This window comes from Folsomia candida, unplaced genomic scaffold (assembly GCF_002217175.1).
Source record: "Folsomia candida strain VU population unplaced genomic scaffold, ASM221717v1 Fcan01_Sc001, whole genome shotgun sequence".
NCBI classification, from domain to species: domain Eukaryota; kingdom Metazoa; phylum Arthropoda; class Collembola; order Entomobryomorpha; family Isotomidae; genus Folsomia; species Folsomia candida.
Genome location: NW_019091193.1, coordinates 15379354 through 15399554, shown reverse-complemented (window position 1 = coordinate 15399554; position 20201 = coordinate 15379354). Strand labels below are relative to the sequence as shown.

Sequence of the window (20201 nt, the reverse complement as noted above, 5' to 3'; positions counted from 1 at the left end):
TTTAACGACAAGAGAAAGAGAAGAAGTACAAACTCATTTTTAGCCCGAGTCAGGGCTTATGGAAGCGTCATGTCTATCCGTCCGTCCGTAGACACGATGGAGCCAAAACGGCTGAACCTATTGACTTCAAAGTATGCACACATGTATTCTAAACAAAATCGGTCAATTGCTCGATCGGTGGGGTGGTTGGATATTTTGCACACAAGTTTAAGAATAGTGTTAAAAAGCTGAAATTTCACGCGGACTCTGTCCTGACTAAATGAAGTCAGTGCTGTAAGTTATTATAAATTAGTATTAAAGCTGTTGTCAATTTTTTCTCATACATCGTCAAAATGTTTCATATGCGATTTTTACTAGTGCAGTATAGAATTCCTTTTAACGATCCGAGTGAATAGATGCGTTTTTTCTACACATTTCGAATGGCGTTGTCTCTCTTTGGCTGAGTACAATGTAATCTTTGGCGGTGGCAGTGGGCAGAGAGAATTATGCAAATCTACATTGTTCAAACGCACTGAAACATACAATGATACAATCTACTCGCTGCTTCCGACTTTGAGTGACTGCTGAAGTTTTGCACATAATTCTTGCTTCTTAATGGATGAACGCAACAAGAGAATAAGATGGGATACGAGCATTCAGCTTCAATTTATGCAAATACAACAGAAAATCTTTTTAAAACAGAGGGAATTATTCCGGCTTGGAGAGAACATTTCATGTACGTGGAGTAAAAACGAGTAAAAAGTGGTGCCTGGTGGAAGCAGTGCAGTGCAAGGAACAGGTATTAAGGATTTCACACTCGACTCACAACGGCTGTCATTCTGCTGCTATTTTACAAATTATTCTTCAAGCTTAAAAGACTTATTCAAGTGCAGGCATTTGATAGTTCGATGCGCAGCTACATCCATTAACTCGCCATTCATATTAAGTACGAAACAAATGGAATCCAGTGGTGGAATTTTCCCATACGAATGTAGCAGACATTCACCTCGCAACCACGAAAGAAAAACAAGACCATGGAACAAAATTAATCTTATTCAGATGATTATGAGTCGTTTTTTCTAAGAAAATGTTCAAACCAACCAATGCAAAACAGCACAGTCTAATGTGATGAAACAAAATTACTAAGCTATAACTTCCATATATGCACATCCATCTCGACAAACACGGCCAGTTTCACTTTATTGCAGTATTTGAATTTATTAAGTAGCGAGGTAAGACCTTCCAATTTGCACAACACTCGAGACAGGAACAGAGGACAATTTAGAAACAAGGATGCTCTAATAAGTATTCTGTTGTAACATTTTACCACGAAACCCCGCAGAGTCTGAAAAGCTCATGGATTTTGCCCACTTGGTCCTATTGCATACATACATAAGAACAAGAAGATACCATTTGAAACAATATCCTTCGTGAACTCGCTGCTTACGCTTTTCTGCTTGTGAAGAAGTGCAACTCCCTCAATTACAAATTTGGAGGGACGAATTTACCCCCTGCCTTTACGAGAGTCAACATCAAACGAGATCTGAGGAAGGAACTGATGCTGCTCATTGAGATAAGATTTTGTTTTGAAATCTCATTTACTTTCCTAACGAGTTACATAATATAGCATAACGTGAAACGCTGTTTCGTTCCCTATCATCATTATGCTGTTTCAAAAGAGTCAAAGGGGAACATCAACCAACACCCTCATTTTCTTACACGTTATATATTACACCTCGCAGTTGATTCTGTCAGACCAACTTCGTACTGCACTGTCCCAAGTGCAGTTGATTTTGTTTGTTAATATTAATTTTAAGAACAATGTCCGAAAACAAGAGCAGCAACAATGGTTTCTGAGAGCCAAGTTAGTCTAATAACGTTAAGGGAAGCAATAACCTTGATCAAGGTTCGGACTAGCTTGATTCGGTGATGCCTCTCCAAGTCAAGTGTTTTACTTTCTGCGGGGTGCCGGGTGTGAGCTCATTATGTCTGAAGGAAAACACAATCATGAAATATTGGGTGTTTCAAGAAAGATTTTGTTATCTACTTCACAACTCTGCTAGCGACTTTGTAAAAGAAGAAGTCAAATACAAACAGGCGAGGACGAGAGCACACACAAAAGCGTTTCTTTCTGCTAAGCCCTGGCTGGCGTTGGTGGGAGCAGACTTGACTCGTAGCTGGACTTTGGAATGAAGCGCTAGTAGCTCAAGTCGTTGGAGGAAAGTACTTTCTTTCCTTGTCTGCAATAAAGAGTGAGAGACTGCGGCAGAGAGGCGGCGGCCTAGGAAAAGACCTAAATACCTCAACTCGCTGATCTGCAGCACAAATTGCAAAGACGACGAGAGGGAAGGAGGGCAAACCGCATCAGAGCAGTTGTGAAGGCTTTTTGCTCCGCACTACTTTGTTCAAACGACTTTCCCTCTTGTTTAAATTTGCACACCCGCTTCATTCTGCTAACCTTAATGTGCAATACTTTACGACTCTAGTTTCGTCGTTTCCGTACATAATAAATTATTATCTGACTTGTAAACCAACTGGAACTTGTCTCGAAAGGGTGTAATTACATATTCTCTCAACAGAAGAGCATAAGATTTAATCGAGTTTTAAAAAAATCTGAGATATAAGGGGCGAAGATCTCCACTTGTGAGTCTGATTTAGATAGTTCCCAAACCGACCAATATTAACATTGTTGACGAAATTCATCTACATAAATAATTGGTATAAATCACAATGTTGATCGTTGCGAATGTGAATGTGCATCGATTTTAAGATACAATAATAATTGATCTCTACAGCTTTCATGAACCCATCAAGATTCGCTTTTGAGTTGAACTTTCAAGCAGAATACACGATGCTCCATGTACACGCATCACCGAACCTTTGCTCGGTATTTATAATCATGTGGGAGAAAGATATAGAAAGGAAAAACAAGTTTGAGATACAACAGCGGAGCAGATTGGGAAGAAGTTGCAAGTTTGTGAAAGACGACGACGAATTACTTTGATCATTCAAATGTATGAAAGGAAGTCAAGGGAATCGCCGTTATTCCGTGCACATATAATTTCCCATTTCTTGTTCCCTTATTTCTGTAAAATAAACTAGTTTCCATTGCTGCACACCTTTCCGTTACAAGTCAACACAAGGCAGATATTGTGTCTCACTATCTGGAGATGTCATTATGCTAACGACAAGTAGAGGAGGAGGAGGAAGAAAGTCGTTCCGAATATGAATGCATGGATCTGCTGTGTCAATGTTGACGTTGAGAATATGAAATATGGTGTACCTAAAAACACCTTCATTTTGCCCCCTTTCTTCTGGATGACAGTTTTATATGACTCGAATTTCTTGAATTTGTCGCCTCGTTCTATCATCTTCTGTATGAATTTGTTGGGTTCAAGGGTGGAGTCAACCCAGTGGTGGTGGTGGCGGCTCAATCCATCTAATCTCGTCTTCTGCCTGCCTGGGCTGAAGGAAAATGAGAATGACAAATCACTTGTATTCCTTTCTTCTTCTGTTTGTTTCACTAACAACTTGTCTCACACTCTCCACTTCTCGCGCACTACTTTCACCACCATCATGGTAACCCAGAATTTCTCTCTCGGAGCGAGGCACCATATTTATTCAATGTGTGTTACTACTGTTACTTCACCGTGGTTTACACAGTGTGCGGAGGAGAAAAGAACATGAGCCAGATTCATGACGGAGAGAGATGTAATCCATTATTGTTATCCACGGTCGCGCCGAGCGAAGTTTGCACTTACGTATTTATGTACTTCGTAGAATAATACGATTCGGTATGCGCAGTGTGGAGAAAATATATTGCAATTCTGCAAATTTAAAGTGACTGCTGAAAACTGAAAACCTGTTCAGCCTACCCTATAACCGTATATATGTAGGATTTGTGTGTATCTTGATCTTGATGTGCAGAACCCCATCATGCCTTATTTGCTGTACCTCATACATACATACACCAAAATATCATTATCGATTAAGCACTTGGATGGAAAGAGAGGTAGGATATGCCCCGAATTTTGTAAGCTACCACTCACTCGATATTTTGATGTATACTGAGGTTGAGTGGGATTCTGGCCCGGACAAAAAGTCCTGTTTTGATGTGAATCGAGCGTGCACGCGCTCTTCCCTACTTTTTCACACTGATTCATGTGAAATTTTAAACTTTGTCCTAGAGATGCGAAATTTGGCATGCACATGCACCAACATATGCTGCATCATAATATAACATCAATTCCCGTTCCGTTCGCTATAAATTTTTCAGGAAAAATCAAAAACCAAATGTCACCCCTATTCAATTTGGTTTTTGATTTTTCTTGAAAAATTTATAGCGAACGGAACGGGAATTGATGCTGTATTATGATGTAGCATATTTTGGTGCATGTGCATGCCAAATTTCGCATCTCTAGGACAAAGTTTAAAATTTCACATGAATCAGTGCAAAAGTAGGGAAGAGCGCGTGCACGCTCGATTCACATCAAAACAGGACTTTTTGTCCGGGCCAGAATCCCACTCAACATCAGTAGTTTAGTGTCGAACGGTGTTAAAATTAAATTTTGTTTTGCACTTATCGAGTTGGCCATTGTGTCGGCGTGTACATGCATCATCGTTGATAAAACTTGCCCCTTCAAGCTGAATAAGAAAATGTTGGGATTTATGAAACTAATTTTGTGACTACTCTGGTGTAAAGGCACACATATTGATTTTCCAGAATATGCACCTCCTCTGACAAACTTCCTCCTCATACAAACGTACGAGATAAAGATTAGAATCTTATTCATGCATGAGGAATTTACAACTTTACGCACACATAACATGACACCAAGTTCCGGTGACAGTGATATGCTCCGGTGACACCCAAGATTAAAACCCTCCTTGACGTGATGTGATGCCAAATTCCGTGTAATTCAAGAGTCAGTAGCGGCAGAGATGCACACCGTCGTCGCCGCGTCTTCCTCTTTGAACTCGCATTCAAAAAATCTCTACGTCCTCTTGTCTGCCTGACTTAAGGTCCTCTCTCGGCTGCACTTTCTTCCCATTTCAATGCAACTCACATCCTCGTCGTCGTGGACAATAAAAGAAACGACTCTGCTCACTGACTTTGGCTCTTCCAGTGTCAACGTGTAGAATTGTGATCACTTTTACTCACACGCATGAAGGTCTCGTGCAATTCGAGGGAATGTTGCAGGCCGGTCGGATTCATAATACTACATACACGATATATGTGCATATATTACATATATCTTTTCACATGGGTAAATTCCAGGGGTGGGCAAGATACTTTGGTCGTAAGATACAAGATACAAGATAAGATACTCTCGAAGACAAGATATAAGATACAAGATAAAAGATACATCTTGTTCAAGTACACAAGATACAAGATACAAGATACTTTCCTAAAAATTAAGTATTCAAGATAAAAGTACAAGATATGTATCTTAAGATACTTTTACATTAGATAAGATACTTTCCTTTTTAGCCTGGTATTCATGCTGAATTAGTCATGTTTAATAATTTAAACGAAAAAATCTAGCTAATACTAAATTTAAAATCGTTATGTAATCACCTTACAAATTTTGTTGCAAGTGCCTACGTGTCGAAAAATTTCGAAAAACTATAGACCTATACCATACCTAACATACTTAACCCTATAGTGTCTATAATATCCAAGTTCACGTGGATTTATAATATTTATAATCATACTTTATTCAATATACATCAATTAAGCGTAGGTACATATCACGTACATAATACTGTGCAACGTATGCACATATGCACATGTATGTACACATGAATATATGTCTATATCTACATATGTATGTATGTATGTATTTACCAGGTTTGTCACAAATTGGTAAAACATAAAGTAAAAATTCACCACACTCTGGTTACGACAAATTCATGGTCAAATTGACCGATAGTAGCAAGAAATTGACTTAATTTGTCGGAATTTTTGAAAAAAAGTATCTTGTATCTTGTCAACTATCTAAGATACTTTTCTGACAGTCGTATCTAGATAAGATACTTACACAAGATACTTTTCGATTGTCTAAAAGATACAAGATATAAGATACAAGATACTTCTGTGATCAGGCGACGAAGATACAAGATAAAGATACTATCTTGTATCTTGTATCTTTTATCTTGTATCTTGACAAAGTATCTTGCCCACCCCTGGTAAATTCCACTCTTTCAGCTTTTTATAAATAAAGCTGCCCACTTACACCTTATTCAGAGCAGGATAAAGCCAATTAAAAGTGAAACAAATGAATAATACAAGGATTGTTAACATTTTATAAATCTCGTACACAATAAACTATTGCATTTATGTATGAGGTAGAGAGAGAGAGTTGTTTGATATCCAGCATAATTAATATACATATTTTATCCTTCAGGGCAAATATGAGTTTGTTTTTGAGAGAAACACACAACTGCTCGAAATGCTCTACAACCAATTAATTTGAACATCAAAGAAAGTTGTACAGAATGTTGCTCGCTTCGTTAAGCGTTCTAAATTTTATTTTTAGCATGACGAGTGCCGGACGTAGTTTTACTAGAATTTAATACTACACACATGTATTGTACACAGAAAAACATTCTGAAATAAAGCTTCCTTGCTGTGCCAAACTGTTCACAATATCTGAAGGTTCATTGGATTGGGTTATCTACGTATAGATAATTTATTAGTACAAACGCTTGTTTCTTCCTGTGTTATCGGTTTAAACATGTTCGTATACACATAAATATATAGAAACACTAATATTTAAAGCACTATAAATTAACGATACGCCCCCTGACATTTAACTTATCTTTACATTGCATACTCCAAGATACGAGAATACTTTATTGAAATGTTACATATGTAATATAGTAAAATTCTAGAACGTCGTCCGATCCAAACAATCAATTTATACAAACGTCTAAAAAAACCCAAAATCTTGAAACTATGAAAGTTTGAGTAGCTAGAACTGAAAAAAATGGAAAATGGATATAAACTCAGATGTTACACACCTTACAACAAAAAAGCCCAGACTTTTTAAATCAACCCAAACTCTCAAACTTTGTTGTGGGTTAGGAAATGTCAAAAAGGCTGACGCGACACGATGTTATCACAGCCTTCAACAGCTATCCGGCACTCTCATCATATTTCCTGAATCCATCCACACATGGACTCACTTTACTTTTTAGGAAGCTACTCGTGTAACACGTTTATCGCAGATACACAGGGCCAAAAGATGTGCGGAAACTCGTACAAGTTTTGAGACAGCAGGATCAATGGACCTGAACAAAAGTTGGTTTCGCCTTGCATGAGTTGAGCACCCATAGACGCACACACACACCATCATCTCGATCGCTAGAAAAACATTATTTGAAACGCTGGTTGCCTCAACACAAGGAAACTAAACAGAAAACCAGAAGCTCTGGGACAACGACCATCACCAAATTTCATGAGAACACAGAAGCAAAATTCAATACATTTTATTTAGTGAGGCAACAGCAACAAGAACTATTTGAACGAGGACCTTTGCCCAGTCAAAGCAAACCGGAAGCCGAACTTGACTAAAAGTACTTTAACACACCATGTTCTCCGCTTTGTCCCACTGTGTTCAAACCCTCATTTGACATTTATTTAAGAGCGAGCAGGTCCTATCTCCTCCAACCAACTGGTTTCCGTCCTGCCTTCGTTAGTTTAGTTGGAATGCCACAATCAGATACAAATTCTTTGTTGTTACTCGCCTGTACTCTGAACGAAATCAGATAGTGGACACCGGTATCAATAAATTATGTCATCGTTTCAAAGCAATTTCCCAATTCTTGGGTTTCAATACGACAATTCTTGGTTTGTGTATAGAGAAAGCGTATCCATGTACATATGTACGTAGGATACATACCTTATTGTGCTTTTTTACCAGTACAAAAAATATATATACTGCTGCTTCTTAACCCAGCCTTTCCATTCTGTGAAATATATAAATTAAAGGCCAGTGTTGAAGACCAGTGTTACTCCTCAATGACCGAAGGGGAGATGTTCGGGTCGGATGGAATAAGGGCAACCGACCTTAGAGACTGCTACTACAAATGTTCACAAGTCAAGATAATAATGGTCACCCTCAATGCTTTTCTCGTTGGAAAAGGAAATTCGTGTCGTCCTTATTCCTTTATTCCTTCGATGCCCATTTCTATAATGAATTGGAATTGAATAACTCTGAGAATTTTAAGTCAGCAATGTGACATTGCCTTTTGGACTCCTTCTTCTTCTCGACTTGTCCTTCATACTATTCACACTATTATTATTTCAAAAAACAAGCATAGCAGGAAAAGAAGCATGTTTCGTGAAAAGGGTGCCATTTGGATAAAATACAGACAAATGTTGTGTCATACATACCTCTGTGATGCCGTACTCTGTGTGCGCAACAAGGTGCGTCCAAGTCAGAGTCCCAGGCCAAAGCCATAAGTGGGGCTATTGAAAAGGGACAATGTAAGGCAAGGAGCATCACGAGAACTACACGCAAACAAATGTTCAACATTGTTGCTGAAGGTTGTATATCTTGCTCCGGTTACAAATTTCTGATTTCAATTCTACCCTCGGCAGAAGAAATTTACTTTTGTTGACTAACTTTCTGTCCCTTTTGATTTCTGCGTCCAACTTGTTTTGCAAGCGTAATTGTTAAAATAATCTGATGAATATATAGTTTACGAGATCGGACAGTTGCAACCAAGTATCTATGTTGCTACTTATCGTTGGCTGCATGTGAAATATTCGTCTATATTTCACATTGGTTGTCGTCGGTCTGATGTTATTGTGGGATGTGATGATGAGTACGAATCATGTGACATGGGATGGACCAGCGTAATAATAACCGGTACCACAAAATGAGAATTGTTACTGACATTTGAGCAATGTCTTTTATCTTTTGTTCTTGAGATGTGGCTCGTCGTGCTATGACATACACGTCAGCAGTTGGTTAGAAATACACGATCCAAATTCTGGTCTGGACTCGTCGTTTGCGTCCAACTTCTTTTTTATAGCCAACAGTTTTGAACGTAAAGTTGTGTCGGTTCTCTCTTCCACAATCAATTGGCTCCACACGCTAGGCCACCACGCGCTACTTGGATTCAATGTCTAGTACAATTTCAAGCGGCACAAAAGGAAGGACGTTGACGTTATATTCTTATGTGTGTAAGTGCTCCCTCATTCGCAGGATGCTGGATTTGGAATGATGTGATTTCTCTGCTTTCTCTCCGCAATGTCCAAATCCAAAATCTGACGGCGTGACTACCTTTTTCACTGAATGAATGAATTCGACCAGTAGGCCAGCCGTGGTTGTTGGTGAAGTGGAGGAAAGTGTCACAATTCACTTTTGCTGCTTTATCTTCTTTCAGCAGGGGAGAGTTGGACGATAGCTGGCTGGAGCTGGCTTTTCTTTATATCGTATTGTAAAGTAAGTGTCGGTTTGTGAGCCAAAATTTAAGTAGATTTCGTTGAACGAAACGTCCTCTTATGCCAAAATGACTTATGACTACTTCCGTGGGAAAAGTGTTCCGTTAAGGCTACTTATTCCTTACTTTCAATGGCATCACGTACATAAATAGACATTTGCAATATCGGCCGTCTTTCCTGGATTGATCGTCGCAACTACATACGTGCAAGTTTAACACTCGATTTTCGCACAGATTCCACTGATTTCTTCTCAATTCGATCAAGAAAGGAAATGTCTCCAGTGTGATGTGATCCACTTTACTCTTATGTTCTGCTCTGGAAGGAGGAGGCGGAAAAGGTGTAGAGCATACGGCACATTGGAACTCGCGAATATTACGAATGAGGCAATAAGACGTCAATTGGCAGTTTGAAGTACAAGGGGCTGGCAACTCTTCAAGTGACTTATTTTCGCCTTTCCTTTCTTGCTGCTGTGTCCAAGAAAGGAAAATAAAAACGCCTAGTACAACTACCCTTCTTGAGCAACCAGGGTTGGTGGAAATTTCATAAAATATGGAGTGAAACGACCGACCGCTGTCTATATCCTCCTCCTGAGGAGCTGTGGAACATGAATGTTCTTTTATATATTTTTTATCTCTGGAAAACTGTGGGATTGCGAACTCTCCTGTGGCCTGCGTTATGTAAGTTAGTTTCCAATCTAAGAACCACCACCGAGTTAAAAGGCAGTAATAGACTTTCACACCACGACGCGTACGTAACTTTTGTGTTCTGGATGTACTGCTGTCCTAAAACTAGACCAACATGATTTGCCCTTTGTCTTGAGCCATCCCATTATTCCATTTCATTCAAGAGTCTCAAGTCCCAGTCCATTTCTCCCTTCGCTTGGTTCGAGAATCCGCACACGGAGCTCGTTACTACGTTTTCACTTGTTCACTTGACTGGAGCAGACAGGAGAATGAATGAAAGAATAGAATTTATATCGCGATGGAGACGTGCTGCTGCTGGTCCGATATGGCCACCACTATTATTACCATCTCTCTCACCTTGGAAGACACAAAGTTACATTTCCTGTTGCCTCGCTATACGTATAAACTTACGTATGTAGAAAACCCTGTCGGAATTCCAAGGGAGAAAGCGAGAGAGGAAAAGTGAGAGTCGGAGACAGTCCCAGTTCTAATACATCTTTCTTCCTCCCTTTCTTTTCTCTTGCTTTCTCTCCGTTTCACTTTGATACACAACAGGAGCCAGTCCGTTTTTATTCCATTCTTTTCAATCCTTTTACACTTTTCTCTCAACCAACTTCTCCCACTTTTAGCACGAATACTACTCAGGCTGATGTTGAACCAACTTTACTTTTTCATGTCTGCCTATCTTAATAAAATGTTCGGAGAGGACAGAATGAATGAGTGGACTTCCGTCCAAGTAAAGAGTGCGAAAGAGATTCCTTCTTTTCACTTCACGTGTATCACGAATGCTGCAGAATTAGATTACACTTCGTGACAAAAGACAACCCGTTTCCTGCTCTAATAAAGGACGAGTTTTTCCCAATAAGTCAACATTCACAGTAAAAGACGTCCAAGAAGGGAATTTGATTTCGTTTTCAGCCGACTCGGGGTGTCCGCATTTTTTTAGGAAGAGTCAACTCCAGTTCAGTATTCTGTTACACAGCCAATTCTAAAATACAAATTGAATCAACTCTTCACTTTTAAAACCTTTGATTAAGAACTGGCAAAACTGGAACGGAATTAACGAGGATAAGAAGTGGAAAGTTGAGATCAAAACGAAGGGGAAAAAAGTTGGAACACTTTTGTAAACTTTTCAAGTTTAAGGAGTCCTTTTGCTTTTGACAATTTTCACTTTGAGAACGGCTCTGTCTTGATGTTTTAATTTCATTTGACCGAGCCAAGTAAGTCAGTCGTATAGGACTCGTTGTTGGTAATTAGTGGGGCAGATGTACATCAGTTGCAGTTTAATACGTAAATTTTGGAGGCTCTGCTCTGTGTCTAATTGTTACAATTTACTCGAGGTTTCTTTTGAGAGTCCTTTCAAAGGGCCAAGTTAAGTGCTCTTTGTCTGCCCGTTTTATTTTTTTTAACTTCTTTTAGAAGATTTCAGCCCAAGTTTTGAGATTAATACATACGTACATATTACTACACAAGACTCCAATCGGCGATGGTAGATATCGGAGAGAGTCAAACAGCTGCCAAATGTGGAGATCTTTCTTCGTGAAGAAATGGTGTTAATCTTCTAACAACGGGGGGAGTTGTGCCGTGGAAAATTGAGTCGTAATAAGTTGTAGGTGTTGTTGAAATTTACGTTATTATTATTACGGCTTCACGTTCATTGAAGGCAAACAGATTCCAGCCAAGAATATAATATGTATCGTCTGTCCAACTCTTGTATATCTCACGTGTAATAATATCAAATCTTATCTCTGGAATTTTATACGCTCTACTTTACAACATTATTATCACTTTGATGAAGATTAGACCAAGACTCCGATTCCTTCGTTCGTATGATGCAAGTGGTAAGTATTCAACTTTCGTTAGTCATCTCACATTATTATCACTTCATCACCAAACCGACGCGAGATGTAAGAATAACCCAGTGTTCCGGGCAGTGGTTGTGGTGTTAATAGACCAATTTGAGCTTCAGTGCGCCGACAAGACAAAAATTATCAAGGTGATATTTCTCCTCACTTTTTCGGCTTAACTATCAAGTTGAGATTGGTCGTGTGAAGCGAAATAAATGCGGTATCAAGCCAGACACCACACACCAGAGAAGACGATAGCGAGAGGATTGTGTTCTTTTCCCCGTGAATGAGCAGCCTTCTTTTTCTTAATGATAATCTCCTAGCCTAGCACTCAAATCACGATTCCTTTCAGCGAGAAGAATTTCTGTTGACAAAAACTTGGATATTTTTGTCTAGAATTTCACCCTTTTCCTCAAGAATCCCCACTCGGAGGCAAATATTTTTCGGACTCGGAGAACTTAATCGACGAAGGTTTTTATGATTTAAAGTCTTTTGCAGGTTGATTACGATGATGATACCAGGCTGCACTTTCCTGATACGTGGTGAAGATAAATCAATATTAGTGGGAAGAAGAAGGTGATTGCCTCCAAGAAGACGACGACGAAGAAGAAGATTGGACAACAAAAGCGAGTTGCTTCGTGATGATGATGAAGATGTTACTACTTTTCTGTGGTAGGAATGCTGCTGTTGCTTTGCAAAGGAGAAGATGCGGCTTGAACAAAACAATGAGCAGCGTATGAAATTGTTGATGTGAACTTCCTTTCCTTTCAACTTTTCAAGTTAATTAGCCCTCAGTCAAAAATACGTAGCTTTAAGGTATTGAAAGTAGCATTACAAGGTCTTTGAGGAGATATCCCTTCCAACCAAGCAAATCAACCCGACACGTACTACGTAACACATGCATATACACAATTTCTTGTGGGATAATATCTTGTTCACGTATATCCAGCAGCAGCTTTTAAGAGACTTGTTTTAAAGCTGGGTCAGAATCAGTTTCCTCCGGTGAGGAACACGAGAAGGGTTGAAAGTTCTTTTTGGTTTCGAAGAAAAACAATAATGACCAATAATGATGATGATTTGCTCCGCTGCTTCCCAAACAACCCTGCTGGCTCAAGAATTAGAAGATGAGTGAGTGGAATGTCTCAATTTAAACCACACTTCTTCTTCTCCTTTGCCAAGTCGAACACTTCTGACAGTTCAGTCGTATTTTACCTGAACTCGTACATATGATACACCACGAAGTCGTATTATCTTTATGGAACAAAGTCTGTATCCTTCTCAACACGCACAACAACGGAGTTACGAGAATTGTGAGATGAACTTTGGGAGCTGCGCTCTAAGCACTACAAACAAGTGTGCACCTTTTCTGCGGTACTGCTGGCGTGCAACTGACTGGAGCGAGCTGCGAGCTGGAAAAGGGATTCCGTTCTCCAACCAACAACAAAGCAATCCAACTACTCTCACCATTTCGAAACCTAGTCGTCGTCTCTCTGCCCCAACAGTGCATGTATTCTGCTGCCAGTTGCATGTAGGGTTGGTAAATGGTACACTGTGAGCGTCTCTCTCGGAAGAATTTTGACGACTCTTCTACACAATACATACAGTTCTCTAGTAGGAGAGAGGAAGTTTGCGTTTACTTGGTCCACGGGGGGATTACGTGGTTTCATATGTACACAGTACTCTCTCTGCACCCATTTTCCCTCTCTCTCTCTCTACTCTTCTGCATTTCAAAGAATGACAGCAGCACCCGATTTCCACTCGCACAAACTTAACTTGGTATATTTACCGACGATCTTTACCCACTCATTCATTTTGAGTTTTGTGATTGTTGTGCCGGATGGCCATAAAAAGTGGATGATGGTGGAATATTATGGCGAGGAGATGATATAAGAAGGTGCCTCTGATTGCAGAAGGGGCACATATTTTTTACGCATGCATGCGATGGAGGACATGAGCTGAAGTATCCACACCGTTCTTTAAAACAACATCACAATTTGAAGGATACGCAGAACGAGAAAGAGTTTCCAAACGAAGCTCTTCTTCAACTTTTAGTTAAATATACAAAAGTCACATTTCATTTCTTGGACGACCAACAATCCACAAACTCACCTGCGTATATGTACAGATACGCTGATACAGGACCTATTATACGGTCATGTGGGAGTGATGAGGAGGAATGTGTTGTAGATGAAGATCCACCAACCAACTCGAACTCCCGTCTTGTTCTTGTTTGTGAGGAAGACAGACAACCAGTTTTGTCGGATCTTGCTCGTCCAAGAAGAGAGAAGAAATTATTAAATCTTTTGCTTTTGGGGGAGCTTAACAACACCCCGAGTTCAAATTGTAATCTTTGGTTTGATGCCATCCATGCCTTTGTTTTCTTCTCTACATAGATATTTGGCCGAGGCAGTGGCTTTGCGTTCACGGCAAAGTGTCTGCTTACATATTACTCGTAGTAGTAGAACTATACACTTTTATTCTTAGAGTGGCTTGAATTATGTAGGGTTTCTATAACCCTTGACTTTTACCAGAAATTCTTGAGCTCCCAACCGTTTTCCTCACTCTCAAATGAGAGCTGCTCAACATGAGAGCAAGGAAACAAATATGTATTAAATCTCAAGTAGTAATCCCTTAGTTGGGGTACAAGATGGTATATGGTCATGAACAAAGAAAGACTTTGATGATGGTTACACGAAGGAGCCGCTGCATGGGGATATTCTACGAAATAAATAAGCAATAGATTTCCAATCTGGAAACCCATCTCACCTAAATTGTAATAAATTCGTGGGATTGTCCATTATCTTGAATCATTGCTCGTTACATACATACTAAATATCAAGGTGTATGTATATAAATATACTAAGCTGAAAATATACAAGAACACAACTTATATGCAAAGTCTGTTTTTTGAGACACACGATAACAAAATATCGTATTATCCACTAATAAGTGTCACCCATAAAGAGGTATTTATTGTAGAGAAAATTGAGATTTAGATTGAATGATCAAAACTGCTGGTCTTTGGTCGCTTGTTTGGTAATAGTAATCCGTCGTCCATCAACTCCCATAAATGAGAATGATGCCAGGTGTAACCGAGCAAGTACGTTGAAAATAAGTCATTATCCTACTTATTATTACAATTAGGGGCTGGAAACCGTAATACGACCAAGCCAACTGCTTAATAAAAATGTAGTATGTGTGCATGCATCCAGATGCGGGTAAGTTTGGTTGATAACATGAGCACAGAACTCTTGGGCCCCTATACACACACGTATGTACATTTCCCCTCATGTCTCATTTTATTGTGTTGATCGACTTTTGGAGTAGAAAAGCAAAGTGCAGTGAAGTAAACGGCTGGGTAAATTTTATGATGTATGAAAAAAGTTAGATAATAACATAATCAATGGTAATTTGCTGTACTTGAGGGAAAGGTGCATATAGTGGACCTATTATTCACATAGGTACGTGTACCCATGTAGTTGATATATTGCGACGACTGCATGCTGAACATCATGCATTACCTGCAGTACATACAATGGGCGGATGGAGAGACTTTTTGCCCTCGTAACATCCCTTGAAAACCTCCACGCACTTCACCAGCCAGCGGCGAATGTCCAACCTTGTTCTCCCGTTGTTGCCTTAAATTTACTTTTTTGGGCAACTTCTCACTTTTCAACCTAAATCAACCCTCCACCACCTCAAAAAGTGATGGTATGTGCTTAAAGCAAAAAAAAATATCAAGTCAGAATGCAGAGTTACATGGAACTAAAAGCAGAATAGAATAGCCCAACAAAGCTTTGGATCAGTAATCCTTACTCGCGTAGCCTTCACTCACAACTGTACATACGTTTTATTTATTTCACGTCCGTCTCCGTACGTAAGATTTTAATTAAGAAATTTCTTTCTCAATAGGATTGGACATGAGGGCAGCAATTATATTTCTTCAACTGCACACCCATCATCATCACCATCCGTTTGGTCAAAATATGATGAGTCAATTTCATTTTGATCCAGTGGAGAATCGTAAAAGAAGGAACTAAAATTTTATACTCCGTGTTTTAGAAATATTCTTTGACTGACCTGAAATCAAAATTAGAATCTCAAAATGTGTCGAAATCAAAATATAATAACTTTTAGTTCAAGGTTTTCTGACTTTTATTTAAATGTTATGTTGGTACGATGAAAAAAAAATAAATGAGAAAGTAAAGTAAATATGTAAATACTAGTACACGGAGACAAGTTTTATTTCTTCCTCGTGTGTGATTCTCTAATTTTTATTGTAATTTCATTCCGGAATGAAACAGGATTTAGAGACAATCTACTTTTTGCGACAGCTCAAACATCATCATCATCAATGCAGGAGATTTAAATGCACGCTTCAACGCCAACAAGAGATGAAAACATGTTTCTTGAGTAAAATATGTACAAGAATCAAGATACAAAGACAAGTACCTGCCATCCTGTGCTCGTATGCACAAGATTTTATAAGTACCCGCCCAACGCAATGGTTTTCGAAGATCCAGATTCATCATCATCATCTTCCAGTGTCCAGGGCGTTGGTTGGTCATGCATGTATTTCAAAACTTGTAATGTGTATAGTAATGACTGACAGACTAATCTCATACCAACATGTTTTATGTCATGGCTGCTAAAACTTTGATGTTCACTCGCAGTACATGTTAGTTCAAACTTTGATTCCGGCTGGATGTGAATTCTTTCACCAAATGAACACGTTTATGTTTACTGCATGTAACAAAGCCATAAAATATTGTAATGATCGAAATCATCAACTTCAACATCAGCTTGGTGGATGGATGTGCGGAGATGAAGCATTTATCGGGACGGCTGTTGCATCATAACTTCAAACTTTTGTATTTATCAGGTTTATTCCTAATAACTCCTCGTGTTGGGTCATCACCAAAAACTTTCTCATAATCCCCTCGCTGCCTTTATGTTGGTTGTAATACCTAAAGTTTTTTCTCCGCATCTTCCTGATTCTTTGGCTTGAGTTGCAGGTATTCATTAAATGAATACCACATGTATTTAACAAGATTGGTTGTAAAAAGCAAGGTGACCTTGTCATTAATACTTTCAGAATTTCAAGTGACAGCGAATGCACTTGAAGAGAGCTCACAATTACTGTCATCCATTTCCTCCACCTCAGTCCTCAGTATTACGCTATCAACGAACCATATTAGCATATGAATACGGGAAATAAATATAAAAATGAATGGATAATCAAATCAAATCAGTCTTTTCACAAAATCCTTTCCAACCTGCAACTGCAAGATGCTTTTCGGTAATCGGGAGTGGTAAATTTTAATGATGATACGACCATAGTCGTTTCCAGTGACAGCCATTACATGATTTCTGTCGACTGGCAGACAGGATGACATCCCAATCTATGTAAATAGGTGTGGGAGCAAGGTTTCCTCCACGTACATCCACCCAGCCGTCTTCACTCAATGCACTCTCTTCTCCTTGACAAAGTTAACAAAAGGAAATATGCATGATGACTTTATACATATCTCGACGTATGTGCATGTGTACATGAACTATTGCATACCTTCTCGGATTTTATACAAAAAATACAGTTTAGAAATGTAAAACGATGTGAGGTAAGAGGGAGAGCAGTGGGCGAATGATACGCAGTGTTTGTAAATTGTAAGGACGACGAAGAAGGGGAAGAATATATTGAGACTAGAGATTGGAGAAAACTATATCAATGCAGCCTATTCATGGCGTGTTCAAGTTCACGATCACTGCATGAAGAGCTGATTTTCTGTGAATTTTCTTTGTAAATCTTTTCCTCACATTATGTCATTGAAAATTCAACCACCGCTTAAATATGCAATTTCATAGAAGGCTGGTCGAAAGCTATCTACTGAAACATGACAAAAACCTGCCGAGTGTACGCTACAGGAATATTACTTTCCTTCGTATGCACTCGTTCATAATTCAGTTCACATTTTTGTCCGACAAAGTCGAAGACTTTGAATTCCATGCACTCTAATCTCACAAGTGCATCCGCCTCTGCGCATATGAAAAAAGCAAAAATCAGAAATAAAAGTGGACAGAGAAAAGTTTTCCTCAACTTTGGAAATAGAAGACAGGCGTAAAACGATGCGTAAAAGAAATGGCCAGAATGTTGTTTGATATCTCACTTCCAAGTTGAAGCAGATATTCAAGCTTCACTCACAAAGAAAGTACATAACCAAAGTTTCTTGGACAAGTGCGTGCAATTCAAAATATATGTAGTTGGGAAGACATACATATGCGTAGTATATGTGTGTGCAGAGATGTACATATATGCGTAGAACTGTTTAACCGATGGTATTCAACAATCGTATTCTCAGGCTACAAACAGCATTTGACGACTATGGGGATTGGTCCACAATCGTTGCAATCGTTTCTCATCTCACCACCCTCACACTCCTGGATTACCAGGATACTCACTTTAGTTGAGCCAGAGAGAGACCATCCAAGTTATCCTCGCATCTGATCCCGACCAAACTGACCATTTTTCCAAAACCACCACTGCTTCCCTTTGGCCAAATCCGTTTCTCGATTTTACATACGATTGCACTCTGAGAATGCTTTCTAAAAAAAGAAATGAGACGCCAAAGAGTTTGATGGATGCAATATCTTTGGATGGATTTAGAGTTCTGAACCGAAACCGTTTCTGGCATTCATAGTTCTGAATAGGGTACTTTGTTCTGGTGGTCAGTCTGCCAAAAAAGAAAGGTAATGGGCAATAGTTCAGGGGCTAAAGCGCATCATTATTCAATTTGACATGAAATGCCATTCCATGAGAAACGCTCCTCTTTACTCCGAATCGGTTATACGCAACGACAAGTCGTCCTTGGATAAATGATGTTTTTAGCATTGAAATGATGCATATTACATATTTGTACGTGTCGTGTTAGAACAAGAACATAAAATTTATTATTCTAATGACAACTATGCTCAGTGAGTATTACTCACGCGTTACCAAATCTCGCTTTGCAAAAATATGTTTAAATGAAATTTATGAATTTATGTACATACGTGTAGTAAATTACTGAATCCATTTTCCATGAATTATCAAAGTAATGATATCAAGGAACTTCTCCAAGTATGTATGTATACCAATCTACACATGCATTGTACATAACAACATCGTACTGACTTTTTCATGACATGATTTTGCTTTCGACTTATTTCCGTCAGAAATTTTTTATTCCAACAAAAAAAAACATTATCACCCTCCGAAATGTCGATTCGCTTGTGAATGTACATATATGTATGGAGGCATGTGGATGTTCTTGTAATGGGAAAGCAGACCTTTTCTTAACACATTGGACTTTCCACATTAATGTTGAACTGAATCTGACCCTAGAAACTCTGACTGAATTTTACTGACATTCGAATTCATCAGGGATAAAGAAGCCCTAGTGGAATAACCGCAACCGGAGAAGATAACCACAAAGACTGAGGAAGACAATGATCCACTATACGCACGATCAGTGTTGGCTATAGTGCTGCTTGCTGCCCTTCACTCCCATTTTCCAAGTGCCTTGTAAAATCCGCTTCGAATTGTCTACACAGAAGGAAGAAGCTGAAAAGTAAGGAAGCAAATGACTGAGCTCATCTATAAATGATGAGAGGTCATAAATACAAAATGGAAACTTCAAATGGCCAGATTATCTCATATATCTTCCTTGCTCCACAGACACATTCAACTCTTTTCTCCACAAATTGTCGGCTCAGCTTCTACATTATGCACGGCACTCGCACTTCTTCGCAACTTTTCTTATTCCTCGGGATTTAACAACACAAAGTCGCCGCCGGCTGCTTCTGTCACCTCGCTTTATCATATTTGCTAATTTAATTTCTTTTACATTTATAATTTATTTACATAAATAATACATGTTACTCGCCCATCATGTATGCCTCCGACTCGGAATGAGTAGCTCGAAACAAATGTAATTTATCCCTCTACAAATTTAATGTCTCTTTTTAATGCCATCCATAAACAGAATATCACATAAAGTGTCTTGAAAAGCTGTTAAAATGCATATTTAAAAAGAATAACAACACAATTGGAAGTTCTAAGTGGCTTTTGAAAGTGGGAGACGTAAAATGTGGTTTGGAAAGGAAACATTATATCCCCCACGCGAGGTGACTCAAATGGAAGAGCCTCTCACAAAGTCGTGGGGTTTTAAAGTCGTCCACAAGGTTAGGTGGACTGGATATGTG

General features: G+C 39.0%; 1 protein-coding gene and 1 long non-coding RNA gene across 4 annotated transcripts in view; one reads left to right on the top strand and one right to left on the bottom strand.

Annotated features, from left to right (window-relative positions):
- The window catches only part of LOC110863665 (semaphorin-2A), a 176517-nt gene that overhangs the window by 44776 nt on the left and 111540 nt on the right, over window positions 1-20201 (bottom strand). The window contains exon 1 of one of the 3 annotated variants that reach the window (XM_022113026.2): window positions 8378-13184. The exons of the other annotated variants lie outside the window; for them this stretch is intronic. Coding sequence (XP_021968718.1) covers window positions 8378-8519 — 142 coding nt within the window. The 5' untranslated portion in view covers window positions 8520-13184. Of the gene's footprint in view, window positions 1-8377; window positions 13185-20201 lie in introns of those variants that run through there. 3 annotated transcript variants of the gene reach the window in all.
- On the top strand, window positions 13184-16185 carry LOC118434117. The gene is made up of 2 exons (XR_004833781.1): window positions 13184-15674; window positions 15876-16185. It is a non-coding gene; the product is annotated as an uncharacterized LOC118434117 (long non-coding RNA).